The sequence below is a fragment of the Sesamum indicum genome, linkage group LG2, assembly GCF_000512975.1.
Source record: "Sesamum indicum cultivar Zhongzhi No. 13 linkage group LG2, S_indicum_v1.0, whole genome shotgun sequence".
Classification (NCBI taxonomy): Eukaryota; Viridiplantae; Streptophyta; class Magnoliopsida; order Lamiales; family Pedaliaceae; genus Sesamum; species Sesamum indicum.
This window is the reverse complement of record NC_026146.1, coordinates 3618458-3639333: the sequence shown is the minus strand read 5'-3', so window position 1 is coordinate 3639333 and position 20876 is coordinate 3618458. Positions and strand designations below refer to the sequence as shown.

The 20876-nt window shown below is 31.1% G+C and overlaps 2 protein-coding genes across 4 annotated transcripts; one reads left to right on the top strand and one right to left on the bottom strand.

The window, feature by feature from the left end:
• LOC105178788 (dehydrogenase/reductase SDR family member 12) lies at window positions 604-5325 on the top strand. The gene is made up of 10 exons (XM_011102338.2): window positions 604-761; window positions 870-931; window positions 1561-1680; window positions 1796-1895; window positions 1987-2067; window positions 2373-2422; window positions 2522-2672; window positions 2752-2808; window positions 4298-4419; window positions 4891-5325. The coding sequence occupies exons 1-10, from the start codon at window positions 696-698 to the stop codon at window positions 5093-5095; spliced, it is 1014 nt and encodes a 337-aa protein (XP_011100640.1). The 5' UTR covers window positions 604-695; the 3' UTR covers window positions 5096-5325.
• Window positions 8541-12284, bottom strand: LOC105178768 (probable choline kinase 1). Of its 3 annotated transcripts, none has more exons than XM_011102324.2 (8): window positions 11858-12284; window positions 11388-11752; window positions 10825-10946; window positions 10546-10741; window positions 10255-10372; window positions 10077-10124; window positions 8965-9065; window positions 8541-8866 (listed from the first exon to the last, which is right to left on the bottom strand). In XM_011102324.2, exons 2-8 carry the CDS (start codon window positions 11733-11735, stop codon window positions 8729-8731), a joined length of 1071 nt encoding a protein of 356 aa, XP_011100626.1. In that variant the 5' UTR covers window positions 11736-11752; window positions 11858-12284; the 3' UTR covers window positions 8541-8728. The 3 variants fall into 3 exon arrangements, with proteins under 3 accessions (XP_011100626.1, XP_011100620.1, XP_011100632.1); XM_011102318.2 differs by having other exon boundaries at window positions 12037-12284; XM_011102330.2 differs by having other exon boundaries at window positions 11388-11745; window positions 12037-12284.

Genomic DNA, 20876 nt, shown 5'->3' with positions numbered 1-20876 from the left:
TCTTTTATAATAGTATAGATATTTGATTTGATTCATCTAACATTAATGCTTCTGTGGTCATCTTCTCCATCTCAAACCTATTGTAATTAATCTTTCGATTTGCAGTAAATAAATTAATTTTCTTTTTTGTTCAAAAAATAAAATAAAATGGTGTCGAAATTTTAATAATCGTAATATTTTTTCTTATTTAATTTTTGTTGTATATTATATTAACTTATTATTTTAATTTAAATTTTAAATTACTTGAGTAATTAAATAAATTTCTATGAATAAAGTATCTTTTTCTTCTAGTTAATAAATAATTTAAAATTGAGGTGGAAAATACTTATAATATGAAAAAAAATACAATTTATCCTCATCTGATGTGAAAAATAAGCAAAATATAATTTATTAATTTTTTTACTTATTTAACATATCACAGAAGATAGATTTCATTTAACCCCTTAAAATATAAAATAATATCACAGCATGAGGGTAATTTTATTCAGACAACTAATTTGGGGGAGGTAAATGTTATTTTTCATTAGTTTAGGGACTTGAATGAGATTTAAGATTATATAGTTCGATACATTCAACACTTGTTGCCACATTGTGTACGTGGAAGCGTAGGAGCCGCGAACATAGACGACCAGCACGCAGTCGAGCATTGCCCACTCTAGATTCGCTCGCTACAAAATACGTATGACAGAAGGAATATGCAGACTTCAATTCACATTCAAATTCGTATCTCAATTACGTCGCTCGCAATGTTTCTTGTCAAGGTAAGAAATCTGTCGATATTTTCGGCGGCCCTTTATTTTGATTTTCCATTCTTTGATGATGTATTTATGTTTCTATTTGCTGTTGTTGTTTTACTGTTGTGATCACAGACGTGGAGATCACTAGCATTTGGGCTGTATGGGTACAAGAATTTCATGAAGTCTGGTTTTGTGTAAGTCTCAGTGGGTTGAATTTCAGTCACCCTGTGCTGCTAAGTATTGATCTTTTCCAATGGGTTCTGCTCTGGAATCAAGAATTTGCAGCTCATCGTAAAATTTGCGTTTATTTTCTTTTTGTTATTTGAATGAGTGTTCTTGTTGCTGAAATTGAGTATCTTATGTTTCAATTGTCACCTTTTGGTTTTGGTGAAGGATAAGTGTGATCAAATTAGTGTGGGGTGTCTTGGCTTCATATTGAGCTGTCACTGTGTTGTATTATGTTTGATTGTGCTTGCAGCCTTGTCTAAACAAATGATATTCTTGAAGAGGTTTTCTTGGTGGAGTCTAGTCAATTTTTGGAAGGGTTTTTGATTTGTTAGATAGATGTGCTTTGCGTCTGGGGTCTTATCTGTAAGAATCGTATCATCCACGGAGAATGGTAGCATAGAGAACAGCAGTAGGAATGGAATTATGAGATTACATCTGTCTTCAATTTATCAATTGATTGTAGTGCTCTCGTGTGCCAATTTGAAGGAGTGAACGATTGTAATTTCATAGACTTGGGAACATCATGTCCGGCTTTCACGTGGAGTAATATTTGAGCCTTGATCATGTAGTTATTTAGATTACTTTTCAATGTTAGGGAGCACTCGAGAAATTTCAGACCAGAAGATATGCAAGTACAACTAGATGGGAAGAACTGCATCGTCACTGGAGCAAACTCTGGCATTGGTTATGCAACTGCTGAGGGTCTTGCATCACGGTGGAGATTTCTTACTTAAAGACTTTTCTGATATCTTTATTGGTTTTGCAAGTTAATAAGATCATATTAGAGGTGTTTATTAATTTTCTTTTGGTGGTTGTTTTTGTGTGTTCAGTGGGGCAACTGTGTACATGGTCTGTCGGAATAAGGAGAGGGGTGAAGCCGCTCTTTCAGAAATTCAATCAGTAACAGGCAGTAAAAGTGTTTACTTGGAGGTCTTTGGTTTACTTGCTTGTCTCATAAATCAATCTAGTTTTTCATATATTGAGATTGAAACTAATGATTTCTCATATGTTTTGCTGGCAGATCTGCGACATTTCTTCCATCAGTGATGTCAAATCCTTTGCTGCTAGATTTTCATCAAAAGACGTGCCTGTTCATGTCCTGGTAACTTCACTTTTAATTGAGTTTCTTAATCTGTCAACTTGAGGAAAATGATCACTTTCCAAAGATATGTGGGCTATGTATACCTTTAGAACCATCGTTGTTTGGTTTAAGTTAGTTGAATCTGTTGACTGGTTATTGACACTCTGAAAAATCATGTTGCCAAAAAAGCAAATGTATTAATATATATATATATTATGTATAACAATCTTCTAAATCATTTCGATCTTTTTAGTTGACAGAATCTGAAGAATTGAATTACAAGAATGTCGGTGCATCTGATATTATCATATTTTGATGCACTTTAGGTAAACAATGCTGGTGTTCTTGAGAATGATCGCCGTACTACCTCAGAAGGGTAAGCATCTTTTGTTTGCTTTTTTGAAGGACCATATACAATGTCCAGGTTTTCTCATTAATAAATTGATTCTCGTCTTCTTGTTTTCTATGCCACCAGATATGAGATGAACTTTGCCGTAAATGTTCTAGGAACTTACACCATGACAGAGCTTATGTTGCCGTTGCTGGAGAAGGCTGCACCTGATGCTCGTGTCATCACAGTTTCATCAGCTGGAATGTATACAACTCCTTTAATGGAAGATCTACAAGTAAGAGTTTGGTGGTTCTGGGCCTTTTTTTGTTTCCAGAATAAGAAGTTTTTTGTGATAACTGAATTTATCTTCACAGTTTAGCGGTAAAAAGTTTGATGGGGTGGAACAGTATTCTCGGAACAAGCGGGTGCAGGTAACTACAGTTGTTCGAAATTTCATAGAAATTTCATAATGATAGGACATGGAAAAAATTTAACTTCATCTCTTCTTGATAAAAACAAAAGAAAATAAATGAAAATCAATAGTTACCGTTGCTTGACTTATTATTAATTATTGCAGGTCAAACAAATATTTTGTGTCTAAACTATTCTTATAATGGTGAAATTATACTTCCTCACATGTATCAACGTGTAAAGATGTATAAGGGTAATTTGATCATAAAAAAATTTATTTGACGTGCAATAAATCAATAATAAGTCATCCGGGGGGTAAATATGGATTTTTGTCTAATGTTTTTGTTAATATCATCAAATTTCAATTTTTACTAATCGGGGACTTATTTGTTAGAATGAAACAAACCTCAGGGGTACTAGACATAATTTTCTATACCATAGGGATCCTACGTATAATTACACCAGACCTTCGGGGAGGGGGGTGTAATTATTCTTATAAATTACTAATCTGGTATGATGCCATCATGTGTATAGGGTAATTATTAGCGTTAATCACAGCAACCTCACATGTGACTTGGTGTAATTACTGAATATATGTCTCTTCCTTTTGATATTACCAGAACCCCCCCCCAAGTTTACAACAAAATGTCCTACACTGTCATGCTCAACCTAGGAGTAACGTTTAGAATTTTGATGAATGTTAATGTTCCATTCTGCAAATTAGTGACATGCTTATTCTGTGTCTGATTAGTCTAATCCTAGAAGAAAGATAATTATAAGATTGTACTGATAACGGAAACTTAAGAGGGAAAGATTTTGTAATTTCAGAAAGGGAAGGGATACAGTGAGTAATTACACTAAGGCAGAGGTTGTTGTAATTAACCTAGTGATTGATATCCAGAGCAAGAAATAAGTTGCTCACATCACACTCTTCTTATCATATAGCACCTGCTGGTGATGCCATTAGAGACTCGGTTTCAATCTACAAGTTTCTACGGTCTGAGAGCTAAGAAAACAGTTACTCCTTGTTGTAAAAATTTCTGAGTTTTAAACCACATGAGCTACAATATGATTATATTTATGTTTGACATTTGGTTATTAATACTCCATACTGTTTGATGCACACACTTCCAACCTTGAATTTTAGGCAAATTTTTCTTGAGTCAAAACTTTGTTACTCCATTTTTCTTTTGGCGAGTAAATGGTACAAAAATAGGATCCGTGCAGCAGGAAAAGTCATCTTGATAAGGAAAGGAGGAGCATGCAAAAATTTTATTACCAATAAATTTGGTACATAACTATCGCACTTTAGTGTTCTTTTCCACCCCTTTTAAGTCCTGTCATCTTCAGCCCCATGAATTAGTAGTTATCCTGTTTTGCTTTTGCTCAGCTTACTTGTTCAAATGCATGGAATGAGCAAACACCACTTTCTTGAACTAAAGAGATAAAAGAGGATGCTATATAATAGTATGTTAAGACAGATGTTATAAGCTGAGAACTTTATCTCAGGTGGCATTGACGGAAAAATGGGCTAATATGTACAAGGATAAAGACATTGGCTTCTACTCAATGCACCCCGGCTGGGCAGAGACGCCTGGAGTTGCCAAGAGTTTGCCCAATTTTTCAGAATCGTAAGGCTCTTCTCGAATTTAGGTTGCCTGTAATATGTTCCACTTTGTCACTTTAAGCAATGGATTTCTACGAGGGTGTTGTTTGGCTTAGGTTATTTAGAAGATGTTATAAGCTCATACATCTTATAAAATGTTTTTAAAACTTGTACAATGTCAAATCTTATTTCTTATGAAATCTTTGAGTAAAATAAGATTATGAAGCTTATGAGATAATATAACGACAGTTTTGTAGATCATTTGAAGGAGGTTGTCAGGATCTCCAAAATAAGTTAGAAACTCCTTACTTTTTGAAAAAGAACTTATAAGCTCTTTTTCTGGGGGAACAAAAAACACACACACACACACACACTAGTAGCATCTTATAAGCTTCCAAACGTCTTGTAAAATGTTTTAAAGAGCTTATAATCAACTCATCGATACCCCCCAAGTCTCCCTTCTCATGATCAAGTAATATCCTATTGATGCTTACAGGTTATCAGGAAAACTGAGAACGAGCAAGGAAGGTGCGGATACAGTGATTTGGTTGGCTTTACAACCGAAAGAGAAGCTCGTCCCTGGAGGGTTTTACTTCGACCGAGCAGAAGCGCCTAAGCACTTACCTTTTGCCGCTACAAACTACTCTCATGCGGCCATCGACTCCATTGCTAGTAACCTCCGAACTTTGGCTGGTCTATAGCCACACATGAATCATTCTTGTTTTTCTGTGTTGTGGAAATGAAACTGTGTTTAGAGTTATGGACGCTCATCCTTGAGTCTAGTTCAGACATTCATGTGGAATACTTGTAAATCAAATTGGGGGAGTTTACAGAAGCTTGCGCGTTTTGCATAAATAGTAGAAGAAAAAAATTGAAAATTTTGTAGCCGAAGCAAAAGTTGAAAGTGTTTATAAAGCACGCTCTCCTAGCATGTTGTCCCTGAATGTATATAATAAATAATATTTGATATTTTACAATATCTATACTATTATAAAAAAATATTTTTGTCGTACCAATTTTTAAATACTCAAATTTATTCTTTATTTTAATTTTTTTTAAAAATTGGTCAAATTAGTAATTTTAATATCTTTTAATTTTGTCATATTATATTTTTTTCCTCTTAACGATCCACTACTTCACATTTTTCTCACTTTTATTTTTACACATTTACTATAAGGGATAATTATGCTTACACCCTCTCACCCATTGTTTTTTTACACAAACCACTCATATTTTTTGAAAAATTACAGAAATCATCTTTGATAGTCTGTTAAATCCAAAATATCCCTATTGACTAGGTCGACCTTTAAAATAATTTTTTAAAAACATAAATGCCTTCACGGTGTTTTTGTAATTATCAAAAGCTAGAAGGAGTGTCAATTAATATTTATGAAGATGAGTAATATGAATTCATATATATATTTTTTTATTATTTATACTAGTTTTTATTATTTCTGTCACATATTTTTTCTCTTTGAAAAATTAATCATTGGCATTGTAGTTTTTGCAAGTATATAAAAATTAACAAGTAAAAATTATTTTAGTATCCAAATTTTAGTGTTATTGTTAAATTAATAAATGAATTTTTGCAAATGACATAATTGATACCCAAATTTTTCCATAAATATTGAATTGATATATGAGTTTTTATAAATGCCTCAATTAGTACTTAAGTTTTTACATAAAAATCAACTAGATGTATATCTCTATATAAAATATTTTTACCCTTTTAATCTAACTTAATTTATAAATATCCATTTATTTATAGCACAATATTATCCTATGATTAAATAAAATATACTATTATAACAATTTAAATGATAAGAATGAGAAATAGTAAATTAGTTTAGTATATAAGAATATTCATTCAATAATTAATATGATTCATCTTTTGTATTGTTCTACAGTATCAAAGTTTTGTTTTACAAGACAATTTATTTAATTTATTTTCATTTGTCATCTAACCAATTTTAATATTGTTGAAAAATAATAATATAATTCATATATTATCTTATTAATAAATGTCGCATGTAATTATATGATTATGTGCACATAAATATTAATTATATAAACACATAATTCTAGATCGAATTAATTTTAAGTAGAGGAGGCATGTCGGTCCACGTATACGGATCAACATCTTCTATAAGCCCATGTCTTTTATAGATCACGAAACATTGTCTTTCTTGTTGATTCGAGGTCACCCCACGAACATCTTCAAGATCTACCGATTTTGCTCCAAATCTTATACACACCACAAACGTAGCTTACTTGCTTTGGTGGATCACTATTAGAGTAATCCATTCATTTACACTCCTCAAATCTAAGGAGCCTATAATGATGCTCTAAGAAAGAACGTAGAGAGAAAGAATTGGAGAGAGAATTGTGATCAACTCATTTTGTATCACATTAGTGTTTCTGTGTTATAATTTGATCACAATCATGTACCCTATTTACAGGTGTACATAGACCTATCTCTAAGAGGAGTTCATATCCAAACATGTATTTAGAAGACTCAAACTCTATTTTAAATGTGAATGCATATTGAGTTACTGGTCCATTAACCCGACCCAATATCCAACAAATATGATAAGTGATCTAACTACTTGTCATTTATATTTATGCTGGAAACTTGTCATTGCACTAACTCCTTTTAATTTTCATCAACTTTTCCTGTTATTTCGTGTTATATTATTAAGCTACTTTTTAATATTTTAGTTTATCTTACTACAAAATTATTTTTTTTATAGGAGATAAGTGATTCATTGATTCTCATTTGTTTTTTTAACCTATTTTACTTTTTAAATATTTATTCTACAATATAAAAAGAGATTAATATGAGTAAATAAGTACAATGTGAAAAGTAATAAATAAATGTAAAAAAAATAGTATGTATTAATAAGTAAATTATTCTTAAAACTAATATTATTATAAAGTTAATTTGGATAAACCCAGAAATGAAATAAATTTTTAGGACCATTCATACTTTGGTAAATATATGATATCGATATAGATTATAGAAAAGGATTTTCGACATTTTCTTTTCTTTTTTTTTAGAAATTCTGCTAAAATTAATTTCTAATTATATTAGTTAAAAGCTTTCTATGTATTTATGTTTATTATTTTGGAACACCAACGTAAAAATTCAATGTAATTTATGCTATGGAGGTTGCATTGGTCGAATATATAGAGTCAGTCGAATCGAATAGAAATCTAAAAATTGGTACATCAAAATGCCATACAGAACATCGAATCAAATTTATCGATTTATTTTCAATAATTATCAATTTTTTTGAAAAAAATAATAATTTTATGTTTCTTATAACTTTTTTTTTAAAAATTTTAACAAGTAAAATAATAAAAAGAATTAGTATATACAAATATGTACATAAAACTTAAATATAAAATTAATATTTTGGTATTTGATAATATTAGGTAAACCGACACAAAAATTCAAAATCGAATTGAATTTTTCGAATCTATTGAAATTCTGTTTTTGTTTTTGATTGGTTTATCCGACTATGAACAATTCTATATCATTCTTTCTTTTCTATACAAAGCATCTATAGATTTAAACATATGTTTTGATTCATTCACGCGCAGTCATACATCTATACTTACTATTATAAAAGAAAACCTTTTGTCGTACCAATTTTTTAATACTCAAATTTACTCTTAAATTCATTTATTTCTTTCAAAACAAATTTGGTCAGAATAGTAATTCAAAGTTTTTTAATAATCTCACAATTTTATTAAAAAACATTTTCTCACCATATTTCTCTCTATGCCAACTTCTCTATATTTATTTTCCTAAAAAACTTTTTATATTTTTAGTAAACTTATAATTACAATATAATTCTTCTCTTTATTTCACATCACAGTTTTTTTTATATACTCACGGAAACCGCCTATAATAACGAAATTGATTCTTGACGGTAATTATCAATTATAGAAATCCTCACCGACACAAGATGCAAGCACAAGCTTTCTTTTTTTTAATTTTATTTTCGGTATAAAAAAATAATAGTCAAATATTGCTTTTATTTGAGAAAAGCCCAAAAGGCTCCCAACATAAGTGGTGACAAATCCCTCTCCCTTTGACCTGATCATCACTTGGATTAGCAAGTATTGTAAGAAATTGAACACTTTTGATAAGAACCAGAGCTTTTTCCACATGAAAAATCATTACACAACTGTTGTGTAGACAAACAAAAATCAGTGATATTCACTTGAAACATCTACTAAGTTACATTCATGCAGAGCATTTTCTCAACTACAAACATATTACTGAGTAGAGTAACAGTAGACTATATACATCCAATTTTGCAAATGGACTAAAGATCACACTTTCTCTGCTCTACAAAACCATCAACTCCTTTCACATCCAAGATCTCACGCTTTCTCGACCAGTACTGCTCAAACCTTTGCCTCGCATACTCCTTGTAGTCGAACTCGATGTGGTTCACATATGCCTGCCGATCAAGAAATATTTTCTTGTGTTAAAATGCTATACGTTTTACCTTCATTTGCATAGTACGTGGAGAGGAATAGTAAGGTCGTGGATCATTACCGAGATTAGCCCCCATAGTCCCCAGAAAATGTGGTTTGCAAGAGTGTACTTCTCTACATCATCTGCAAGCTGCTCGATGGCCGCGTCACTAGGTTCATCCCCTGCACATGTTAGTGAAATGTGAAGCGTCTTGGTTTTTTGAGTGTGATGCACTTGTTAGGAAATTGAAAGACAAAAGTGCAAAAACAAGAAGAAAAATCAAACACAAAACAAAGATGTTTTTTTTGGAGGATGAATTGTTCCAACATTTATGCTATGAGAGAACTTTTCATACAATCCTATCAACTATATATGAGTATGGCATCTGTAAAAACATGTAAACTTACACATTCGCCCCTAGCAATAAAGTGTAGATAGAAAAGGTTTTTCTTAGCTAGTCGGGTTAAAAGTGTACTACCGGGTCAGACTCCATACTCCAACAACAGTAAACATAGTGTCGTTCAATTTTCTGGGGTCTTATTCAATGTGTAATGGGAAATAAGCTAAAAGTCCGGAATTGGATAACGATGAGATTCCTTGGGGGAAAACCAAGAGAAATACATAGTCTTAGCGTTCAGGTTGGCTTAGAGCAAGGCTGTCCCTACATGCCAAAAACCAGACAATGTGATAGCTCACAAAACTGATCTTTTCCCATTGCAAAGGTCACATTAAGAATTTTACTGATGTGGGATACTTACAAAGTTAAAAGTTGGTTGTTCTTATCCTAATGGAAGGTAGAAATTTAACACCACATGGAAGAAATAAGTGCTTTTACTCTTCTCTCCCTTTTCGTTCTTTCCCCCCTTTTGATCATCAGAAAGAAAAAAGTTGACTATATTTAGGTTCCTTATTTAGGAAAGGTAAGCATCAGTAACTAACATGTTAACATGTTTGACTTGGGATGTTAGGTGCCTTATTTCTTTAGAAGGAACTGTTGCTTGCTCAAGTTATATTACTTACTCACTTTTAGTAAATAATGCTACTATAGCATACACAAAAATTATGCTGAATGGTCAAAGTTTCGACATGTGCTCTTTTTGATAGTGTATTATTCGTTTGTTGATGGAGGAAATAGCAAAAAGAGTGTCAAGTACATCAGTGTGAGAGGAATTTTGCAAAGGTGAGATACCAACCTGCTGATCTGAGGTATTGTTGCACAAATCTTCGACGCTCCTCTAGACCTGTTGCCGTGTTGAACAGAAGAGCTAAGTGATTGTTCTTGATTATAAAGAGTTGTCCTATTCTATATCAGATGGATACAGGCAGTGAGTTAACGCCAAAATTTTTTTAAAGGAACTAGCAATTACTTACCAGGATATTTGCTGTATTCCAAGATATGAGGCGTATCCGTGTGATAATTTGCAGCCATCTCGCAGAAGTGATTCGCGATATCATATGCAACAGGATTGTAACTCGCATATTCATAATCCTGTAAAAAACACATTATTAAGCCTCATAAATAAAAATTGTAAGCCGGAGAAAAAGAAATTGGAAAATGGAGGAAACCATCCATTGCAAATATTATTTCTGGAAGATCTTGTATAAAAAAGAAATCATTTCACGTAGTTGCTATTCTATGCTCGTAAGGTGAGGCAAACATACGATTATAGTGATGGATCGCCTCTGTTCATCGATCATTATGTTACCATATTGCAGGTCGTTGTGGCAAAAACCAATCTCTTGATGGCTTCCTGATATTGACTTCTCTAGTAGGCTGATCTCCTTTTCAAAGCGATCCAAGTTATATTCCTTTACATGATCAGTAGAGCACAAGCATTTCGCCTCGCTAAGCCAGTTCCTGCAGAAAGCATATGCAGCAATCAGAAACCTCTTCAAAAAGTTAACTAGTTCTGTTTTTCTCCTTTGGCTGCGGATTGGTACCTCATTCTGTCCCACAGCAGAACGTTCTTTGGACCGGGCATATCAAGATTATGAAACTCTCTCATTTTTGCTGCTATGAGGTCAGATATTTCTGGATCACGAAGGTCTACGGCTGATAGCGTCTGCAAGTAAGATAGCAGAAGAAAAGAAATGAGTATAAAACCATGTTCAGAAGTTAAACAACGTTGTCATAGTCGTTAACAAAAAGATCGATAGCGTGTTACGACTGCAATTAATAACAATATACAGCAATATGCCGAACATCTTATTGAACAGGGGAAAGTCATGACCCTCTACAAGCATTCAAGATGTAAGTTGAAGCTAGATAAACAGGGGAACCATTGATTTATGACACATAACAGAATTGCCGTGCTGATAAAGAATATCTTTAATGCATGTGTTTGACCAGTTTTAGCCTTTCAACAAACAAGAAAATACTGAATCTGAGATCAAGAAATTTTCTACTTCTTGAACAATAACAATTGAAGGTCTCTACTGCAGAAAATGGAGAAGAAATGCCTGAATTACTTCATACTAGATTAAACTCTGATTGTTTCACATACCCTGGCATGAATGAACTCCTCAACTCTCCCCTCCCGGAACTGACCAAGAAGCTTCGGCCCGTAACCGTGCATCGACAGACACTCAAAAGTCCGAATTTCCTCATCCCGGTTGAAGAAAAGTTCGACCCCATCACCATAAATCCGAACCAAAACCGTTCTTGGAACATTTTCCGTATTCGTTGGCCAACTAATTCTATAAACCTCATTAGTCATGGCGCCACTCAGATGAACTACTTTCAAAGTACTAATATCAATCACATCTCCCCAATTTGAAGCAAGTGACAATAGCAGCTGCATCAATTCCTCAGGCAGACTGCCTTCAAGAAATCCATTCGTCATCACCGCCATCGAAAAATTCCTAAAACCTTAACAAGAACAAGAATTCAATTAGAATTAGTACTCCAGAAATCAACATCAAGACCAACCATTATCAGTCCACAAGGAAAGCAAAAACATCAAGAATCACTCACAAAAACCCACAAAAGATCACCATATAAAATCCAAAATCCCCCATCGCAGAACCCCAAATCCCAAATCTTCTACAAAAGTACTGCAGTAACTAATTCAAGAATCAACACAACACAAAGCCCAGCTGAAACCAATGATCAAACATTTCAAGAACCCCAAAACCAATCCCAAACAAACTCACCAAGAATAGCACTCTCACTATCCCACAAACACACAGAGCTGGCAAGAATCAAAACCCTTTTTGGTGCTAAAAGTTTTGAGACAGTTTTCAACAGGGAGTTTGTTACTCAATGAAGCTGAAACCGTGCAAGAATGCTCTGTTTATAGGTAGAAAAAGGGAGAAAAGATAGGCAAACAGTAGTATTATTCAATTCAGAAACAATCAAGAATCAGCTTTTGCTCTTATAAGAATTTTATACTCTCCTTTTCCATTGTAATTTGTCAGAGTATCTATATATATAAATAATAGTATCTGCGGGATACGCTAAAACCACGCTTTGAAACGCGTACCGGCAACGGTATAGCCAATAGGAAGTCGACACGTGGTCTTTGGTGCACCTGCCGGGAAAACTGGAGCAGCTACAGGCAAAGTAGTCAACGGCCAAAAACTAACGCTGGTACGTTACTCGGTCTCACGTCATGGTCATCCAGCCGTTGGATGCGTGACACGTGCTACTTCCTTTGTTTTTGGATGTACGTGGAACGATTACAGCCGCAATTTTCTCTATTTAAATTTAAATCCTAAGCTTATGTCAAACAATTAAAAAATTTAAAAGTTATACACAATGGAAAATATCAAAGATGAAATTAATTTAATATATATATATATAATTTACAACATGAGCCCACAATTCTTACATAATTGAATGCCCAACTACCATTATTAATAAGCTTTTCTTATTAATTTGATAAGTGCATTTTAATAAGTTGATATAACCATTTTTGCTAGATGCAACATTTAAAATTCATATTATTTGAAAAAAAATTATGTTCAAATAATAGAAAAATATTAAGGGATGATTAAGTGGCTTAATGGTGCTACTTTATTCCTGTAGAAAATAAGTCATAGATTTGAGTACCAAATGAGAAATTGGGAACCAATTTTAAAACTCCTAAAAAAAATTAAAAAAAAAATCACTATGCCTTAATCAAAATATATATGATGCAAGCTTTAAAGGGACCTTTAAGAATCAGTACGAGAATAAGAAATTTATTTTTTGCATTAAAATAAATTGAAAATGATGAAATGGTAGTAAAATAGGCGTAAGTTGATAAGTATGCAAGGTTCTTGTGTAAGCATGTAATAAAAGTTACCCTTCAAAATGAGGGTATCGATATTTTTAGGCAATCCCCTAGCCGCTTGGCAGGAGGCCAGTCTCCCTAGGACTTATTCGGACTCCACAAGACTCTGGTCGTCCCCAACAGATGGAGTTATCCCTTGGATAAGAGTCATTTCTTAGGAATAAGCCCGATGCCTTTGGATAAGGTCGTTTGAGTTTTCGGCGAAGCAGTTGGGATAGCGCCTCCAATTAAGATCCCTTTGGGCTTGGGTTACCTAGCTAGCAACGATTGATACTTCAACTGGTTGGCCTAGGGTGCTTCCAAACATGCGAATCATTCTACCACCGTGGATGCGGGTGTTTACCACCAAGGTAGGGTGTGTGGAAGGGTCTCCTTGGGCATCGATGCCTTTGGATTGAGAGCAGATTGTTAATGCAGCGTTGCTTGGTCCTCTCGATAGGGCCTCGTGCTAGATCAAAGGCTTCTATCCTACAACCCTCTCCTAGGCCTGGGCTTCCATGCACTATAATGCACGGACACAAACACGACGGTACGAACACGATACGATACGGAAAATATAGAAAAATTATGACATAACACAACATTGACACGGCAATATAATATATATTTTTATTATATATATTCTTAATTTTTTATAAAATTTAAATATGCAATATCATGAATGTCAAGATAAAATATAAAATAAGCATGTCCTACATCTATATTTGTAACCAAATATGGTTTAAAAATATACATAATTAGTTTATTTTAAAATACACAATAAAAAAATATTTAATATTCAAATTAATTAAACCATCTCCCAAATTTTTATTAATTTATTTTTGAAACTTTTAGATGAGATGAGTGAGTTATTTTTTTTAAAAAAAATAGCCCAAAACTTTTTGAAATTATAAAAAAATTCAAAACTTAATGTGTCGGGCACACATGTCCATTTTTTCTTTTTTCTTTTTAATTTTTATGCGTTCGACATATGTCCGAAACTTATTCGAAGAGTATTGATGTCCAATACGTATCCGACACTATATTAAATAATTTTTCAGAGTATTGATGTATTATAGTCCATGCTCGTCTAGGCCTTCTCACAGACCCCTCTTTGAACTTTTGTATTTTTTAGAGGTATCTATGTATTCAAGGGATGAAAAAATATTATTTATTTTTTAAGAGTCAGTTTGCAATACAGACAAAGATATATTGAAAAGTATCATAATAACCATCTTTTGACATCATGTCAATCTAAAATTAATTGTGGTAAAAACATCATGGTTTCATCTTATATATGGAGGTGTTATTTATATGTTAAATTCTCCAATTATGGTTAAGAAAAAGAAAAAGAAAAAAAAGAAAAGGAGTATAATTACCATTTTAACCAACTACCAAAACCTTAAGATGTATTTATGGTTCGCTCCCCAAAGGGGTAATTATGTAATTTCATGTCTTGCCTGCCCTTGACTATATCTTATTCCATACCATTTTAATTATAAATTCAAATATGGATAAATCATTTTTTTTAATTATTTTACTTAAAAAGAAAATTACTTTTTAATTGGAAAAAACAAAATATTTTGAATTTCAAAGAGTAGTTTGACTTTGTACTTTTGGTCGGTTGCATAATAAAAACTAGTTTATGAATTTCCTCAAGACATTGTCAAATGGATTAGTTATGTGTTTGGATGATGACATCTCACATTTATTACATCTTTGTCAAACTTTTCGGCTTTGGGAGGAAAATTGATTCTAATAACTCATCACACCTCATTTTTGTGCAAGTTTCTCCAACACACGAAATTGATTGAAATTAGGTCAAATTTTCTAAATTTAGAGCCTCATTTGATGTGATTGTCACCACTTGAGTTTCAAACTCTTGAAATTATATAGTGGGTTAGGAGATAATTAGGCTTAATTTAGTTAATGAAATTTGGAGTATTAATTGTTAGGAAAAAATAAGGGATATATGAAATTTATGTATTATAAAGTCGAGATAAGAGTTAAACTCTTTATATTTAAAACAATCAATTTTTTTTTGTATTATGGAAGTCTTTAAATTGGTGGTTGCTAATTCGATTTCTGCGGTTTCCAACCAGTTGTGGTATAGGCAATTACTAGCCAAGGGTAGAGGCTGGAGAAATTCTCCGACAATGACTTTAAGTGATGGCATTAAAAGATGTCGTTCTACTTCACTACATCTGAAGCTAGTAAGATTCTTAAAATGAATGGAGCCCCTATTATTTCTGAAGGGGAAACTAATGCCTAAAAGAGGCCTGCTTTGAATTAGGGGTGGCAGATGAGTCGAGCCGGCTCGATTTTGAGATCGACTCGAGTTCGAATGCTCGAGCTCAGTTATAGCTGTTTACCAGCTCGCGAGCTGGTCAATATTTTTTTTATTTTTTTATATATTTTTATTTTTTTAATTTTTTATATATTTAATTTTATATTTATTATTTGATCAATTTTATAATCAAAATTAACCATATATTATAATTATTAATCAATATCATACATTTTATTTTGGATAATAATAAATTATGGTACTTTTATATCAATATCATACATTTTATTTTGGATAATAATAAATTATGGTACTTTTATTTATACATTTAATCTTTATATAAAAATAAATGTAATCAACAACTTAGTAAATTATAATATTTTTTATAATTAAAATTATTATTTAATATGATATATATAAACTTTATGTTATATTTTAATATATATTTGTATTACGTTATACATTTTTTAAATTGACAAGTAATTCACTTATGATTTTTTATTATTTATAAATTTATGTCGAAATTTAGTAATTCCTATGAATTAATCTAAAAATAATAATAATAATGATAATAATAACAATAACAATAATAATAATAATAATGATGGTGATGATGATGGTTGAACAATTTTAATTATTATTTTATTATATATATAATGAAATTAAAAAAATTAATCAATGATTATGATATTTTAAAATTTCGGGCACCCGATTCATATGAAATTTAAATATATACAAGATTGTATCCATTAGATCATATCAGACGGTATGATTTAAAATCACATGGTCTAAATCAACGATACACCGTATTGAATGATTACTCTTACATTTCGAGTACGATATCTCGACATCCGTATATCCAATAAGTCTAAAACTTTACTAAATGTATTTTTCTGTAAGTTTTATCATATCTATCGGTCTGATCTGAATTTTGATGGCCCGATTAACCCATATTGTTCAACAATGTAAAATGATAGTTACATCAATGTTATACTATCATTTATAAATATATAAGTTTTGCAAATTGTGAACATATATTAATTTCAACTATAAAATACTTTTATGTATTTTAATTGCATTATTTCAGATAATTGATACTTTTCTAATAACTTTAAACTGTACAAAATGATTTTTTTTTGTACAATTTACTAATTATATTACTACTAAACTAATCAGTAGTTTATATTTATAACAATAAATTAGAAATTTATACTATATTTTGGTATATTTATAATATAGTATACATTATACAATCTATTTTATTACTTATAAATTTATGTAAAAAATTGGTGATTCCCATTATTTAATCTAATAATAATAATAATAACAATAATATAGTATGCATTATACAATTTACTTTATTACTTATAAATTTATGTAAAAAATTGGTGATTCCCATTATTTAATCTAATAATAATAATAATAAACAATAATATAGTATGCATTATATAATTTATTTTATTACTTATAAATTTATGTAAAAAATTGATGATTCCCATTATTTAATCTAATAAAAATAATAATAATAATAATAAATAAAAATTTTAAAAAAAAAAAAACAGTTTGAGCTCGAGCTCGTCAGATTGAGCTCGAGCTCAATATATAGGAGTTGAGCTCAATCTCGAAATCAAGCGAGCTTGAGCTCGAGCTCGACAAAAATAGTCGAGCTCGACTCGTTGCCACCCCTATGCATGGGGAGATAGGATTTCCTATATAGAAATTACATCTTCAATGACATGTGTGATACATTGAACAACGTATATTGCTAAGAGGAATCCTAAGAGGAAAATTGCAAAAGTTTTGTTTTGGGAATTCTAAGAGGAAAACTACAAATGGACGTAAGTTATCATTCTTAAATGATGAGTTAGTGGAAGAACCTCAAGGATTTGTCATTCCTGGCCTAGAAAAGATGGTCTATAAAGTTGTTGTACAGACTTAAACAAGATTCTAAACAATGGCATGAAAAAATTGACAAAACAATATGGTCAAATGACTTCAGGGTCAATGAGTGTAATAAATGTGTCGATGTTAAAGGCACTTCCGGATCCTTTGTTACAGTCTGTCTATATGTAGATGACATATTGATAAAGAAAAAATGACATTATTTTTGGCTACCAAGAAAGTATTGACAAAATATTTGGATATAAAAGACATAAAATTTAACTGACACAATATTAGAGATTAAGATTTCTAAAAAACATCTTATAAACTTGTTTTATCATAGTCTTATTATGTTGGATTATATTTAGAAAATTCAATATTTATGACAAATTCACCTGCTAAGACTCCTATGGATCGCAATCTATACTTAACAAAGAATCAAGATGAACACGGATGTTAAATTGAATATTCAAGAACGATTGGTAGATTAATATAAATCGTGAAATACGCTCATTATGATAATGCCTATTCAGTGAACAAAGTGATGCCAAATTGGATACTTGACACCAAAAACACTAAGTCCTCAAATGGTTATGTATTCACCTTTGGAGGTGGTGCAGTGTCTTGAAAGTTCTCAAAATAAACTTATATAGTTCGTTTTCATATGGAGTCAGAGTATACAGTTTTAAATAAAGTTAGAGAAGAAGCTGATTGGCTTCATAATTTCTAGGAGGATATTCCTTGTTGGACAAAGCAAGTGCCTGCAATAGCAATATATTGTGATAGTCAGTCGATTACAAAAAGGGCACAAAGCTTAGTATAATGGTATATCTAGACATAAACGTTCAAAGATATAATACCATAAGACAATAGATCTCTAGTGAAATTATATTCATTGACTATATCAAGTCAAAAAAATCTAATTGATTCATTAACGAAAGACATTCTTAGAGATCAAGGATATTGTTCCTTGAGGGGAAAGGAATTAAAACCCATTAATAAAATTTTTATAGCGGTAACCCAACCTTGTTAACTGGAGATCCCAAAATCTTGGTTTAATGGTACAACCAAGTTATAAAGATTGTGAAAAAGCACTTGGAGTTTTACTCCTTCCTGTTCCTATGAAATTTAGTGCCTAGCTAAAGGGTAGAGGGTAAGCTATAAGCTTTTAATGATTCCTATACTAAATTAAGTAAGAATAGGAGATCACCTATATAAGTGTGAAGATGGGCCGCTTCAAATGGAAAACACATATGAATCCAAAATGATGTCCAGGGCCAAAATGGACGTAATTGTGAGAACCAAAGATATTAGAGAAGGTATTGTGGGGGTACTATTGTCTTAGTTTACACCAACGGCTGAACAGTTCAAGACATCATGCTCACTGATTAACCAAGTAAATATGATGGTATTCCTCTAAGGAAGGTTCAAAGTCACAAGCTACCTTTCTTGATGCAATGAGTTCTCATTTGAAACTCTCTTAAGTGTGTGCATGTTCATATACATTAATTTCCATTCATGTGGGATTGTTGAAAAATAGTGAATGACAAATTAAATAATAAATTTATTTAATAAATTTATCGTAAATCATGCAAGTGATTGGTTACGGTGTGGACACATAAAAGTTCGTGATACGTGTATGATGGTTGATGGCGCCTAATCATCATCCAACCGTATTTAACCAACTGGATAGTTGTATTCTTCGGTTGAAATAATGTGTCTATTGGGTAAAACCCTTTGAATGAAACGATATGTCCATTTGAGTGAAGTGGTATGTCCTTTGGATGAAATGATGTGTTTATTCTAATGAAAGGTCATAATCTTTCAAAAACATCCTCGCTGGTTGGACATGTCTATTAAATGATACCTTTCCAACTTTTATAAATAGGTCCCCCTATTCACTTCATTTCTATAAGTTCATAAGTTCACTTCATTCAATTTGGAAAGCATTTTAGATCATTTCAACGTATTAGTAATAAAAGAAATATGATATTCTGTTATGAATAATTACTATTATCAAAAGAAAAAAAACTATGTCAAATGCTAATTGCAATGACTATTAGCCATTAATTCTTAAGCAAAGTCAAAACATTAGCTATATCAAAAAACAATGGCAAAAAATATTTTGGTCATAGATAATCATAGCAAATATTGGTTAATGACCAAAACTTAAATTGAAGTATCAATGTTATTTGACCGTAATAGATAATGTTGATTTGCTATTTTTTTTATAGTGATTCATAGTATAGGAAATAATCCATTTCTTTGTCGAGTATCTATTTTAATAGTAATTATTAGTTGTTGATTAATTACAGATATTTGATATTTGATCATTATTGTATTAATCTTTATAGTTGTCCGTGATTGAAATTGTGCATGATGTGGTCGTATCGATATACTCAAATAAAAAAAAAAAAAACTAGCAAATTAAAGAGAAAAATTATTATTAATATAGTTATATTAGATGAGATATAGACCAAAATGTTTTGATAAAAATTTTAAATAAAAAAAAATTTCTATTATTATGTGAATCATTATAAGTTGGAGATTTTTTTGCTTTTTAGTATATATGGTAGGGTTGATCTTGATGTAAAGAAAACCATTGAAGAGAAATTCCTTTTTGGACCACAAAAAAGGGATATATTCCAAATATCAGAAGAAATTACTATCTATCTTAATTATCATGATTAAAAAAATATATTAATACTACTTAACTATGATTGCATAATAAATATTAATCGTCGTTTCTACATGTGGGGTCAAATCATTATCAACTAATAAAAATCATAATAAATATTTTAACCATAACTAAATATATAGCAAAAATTTATTAACTATGATCAAAATTTAAATTTATTCATTGATTTTGTTTAATCATGTTACTCGTTGAAAATTTTCATTTTCTCATAATGAGTTTCATAACTTTAATAGTGACAAAAGAATTGCTCATATAGATTAAATGTACGTAGTGATGCATATATAGTGATGATTTAAAGACAACAAACAATTATTGGCGAAGTTGAAACCCCATGACCTCTATATGCGTGGGATATTATTCTACTTTATAGTAGGTGTTGCTTAAATTTTATTTATATGATACTGTTGATCATAGTATGATTGTGATAATTGTCTTTGTTAATTAATATTTGACAAGAATAATTGCAATTGAGTTATTTCAATTAATAATAGTTGATTGCTCTGAATAAAAAAAATCTATGTTCGTAGATGATTTTAAAATCACTTGATATTTTATTATTAATATTATCTTTTTTTTTTTTTTAAATTCATGGGACGATAATGATTGATATTTTTGGCAAAGTATCTATTCGAAGATTGCAACAGATATTATCATGAGTACAAAATATTTATATTAAAATATTAAACAATTTCTTTATTTATTGTTTTATTTAAAATATTTATATTAACTAAACATTATTTGTGTCATTAGACTACTCTCTGTTTACAAATTAATTAAAAATATTTGGGCTGAATTTATTATTCCACACATATATATTATTATTAAAATTAAATTTGTTTAGCAAGAAACCCTTGAAAATAAGTATTTCATTTTG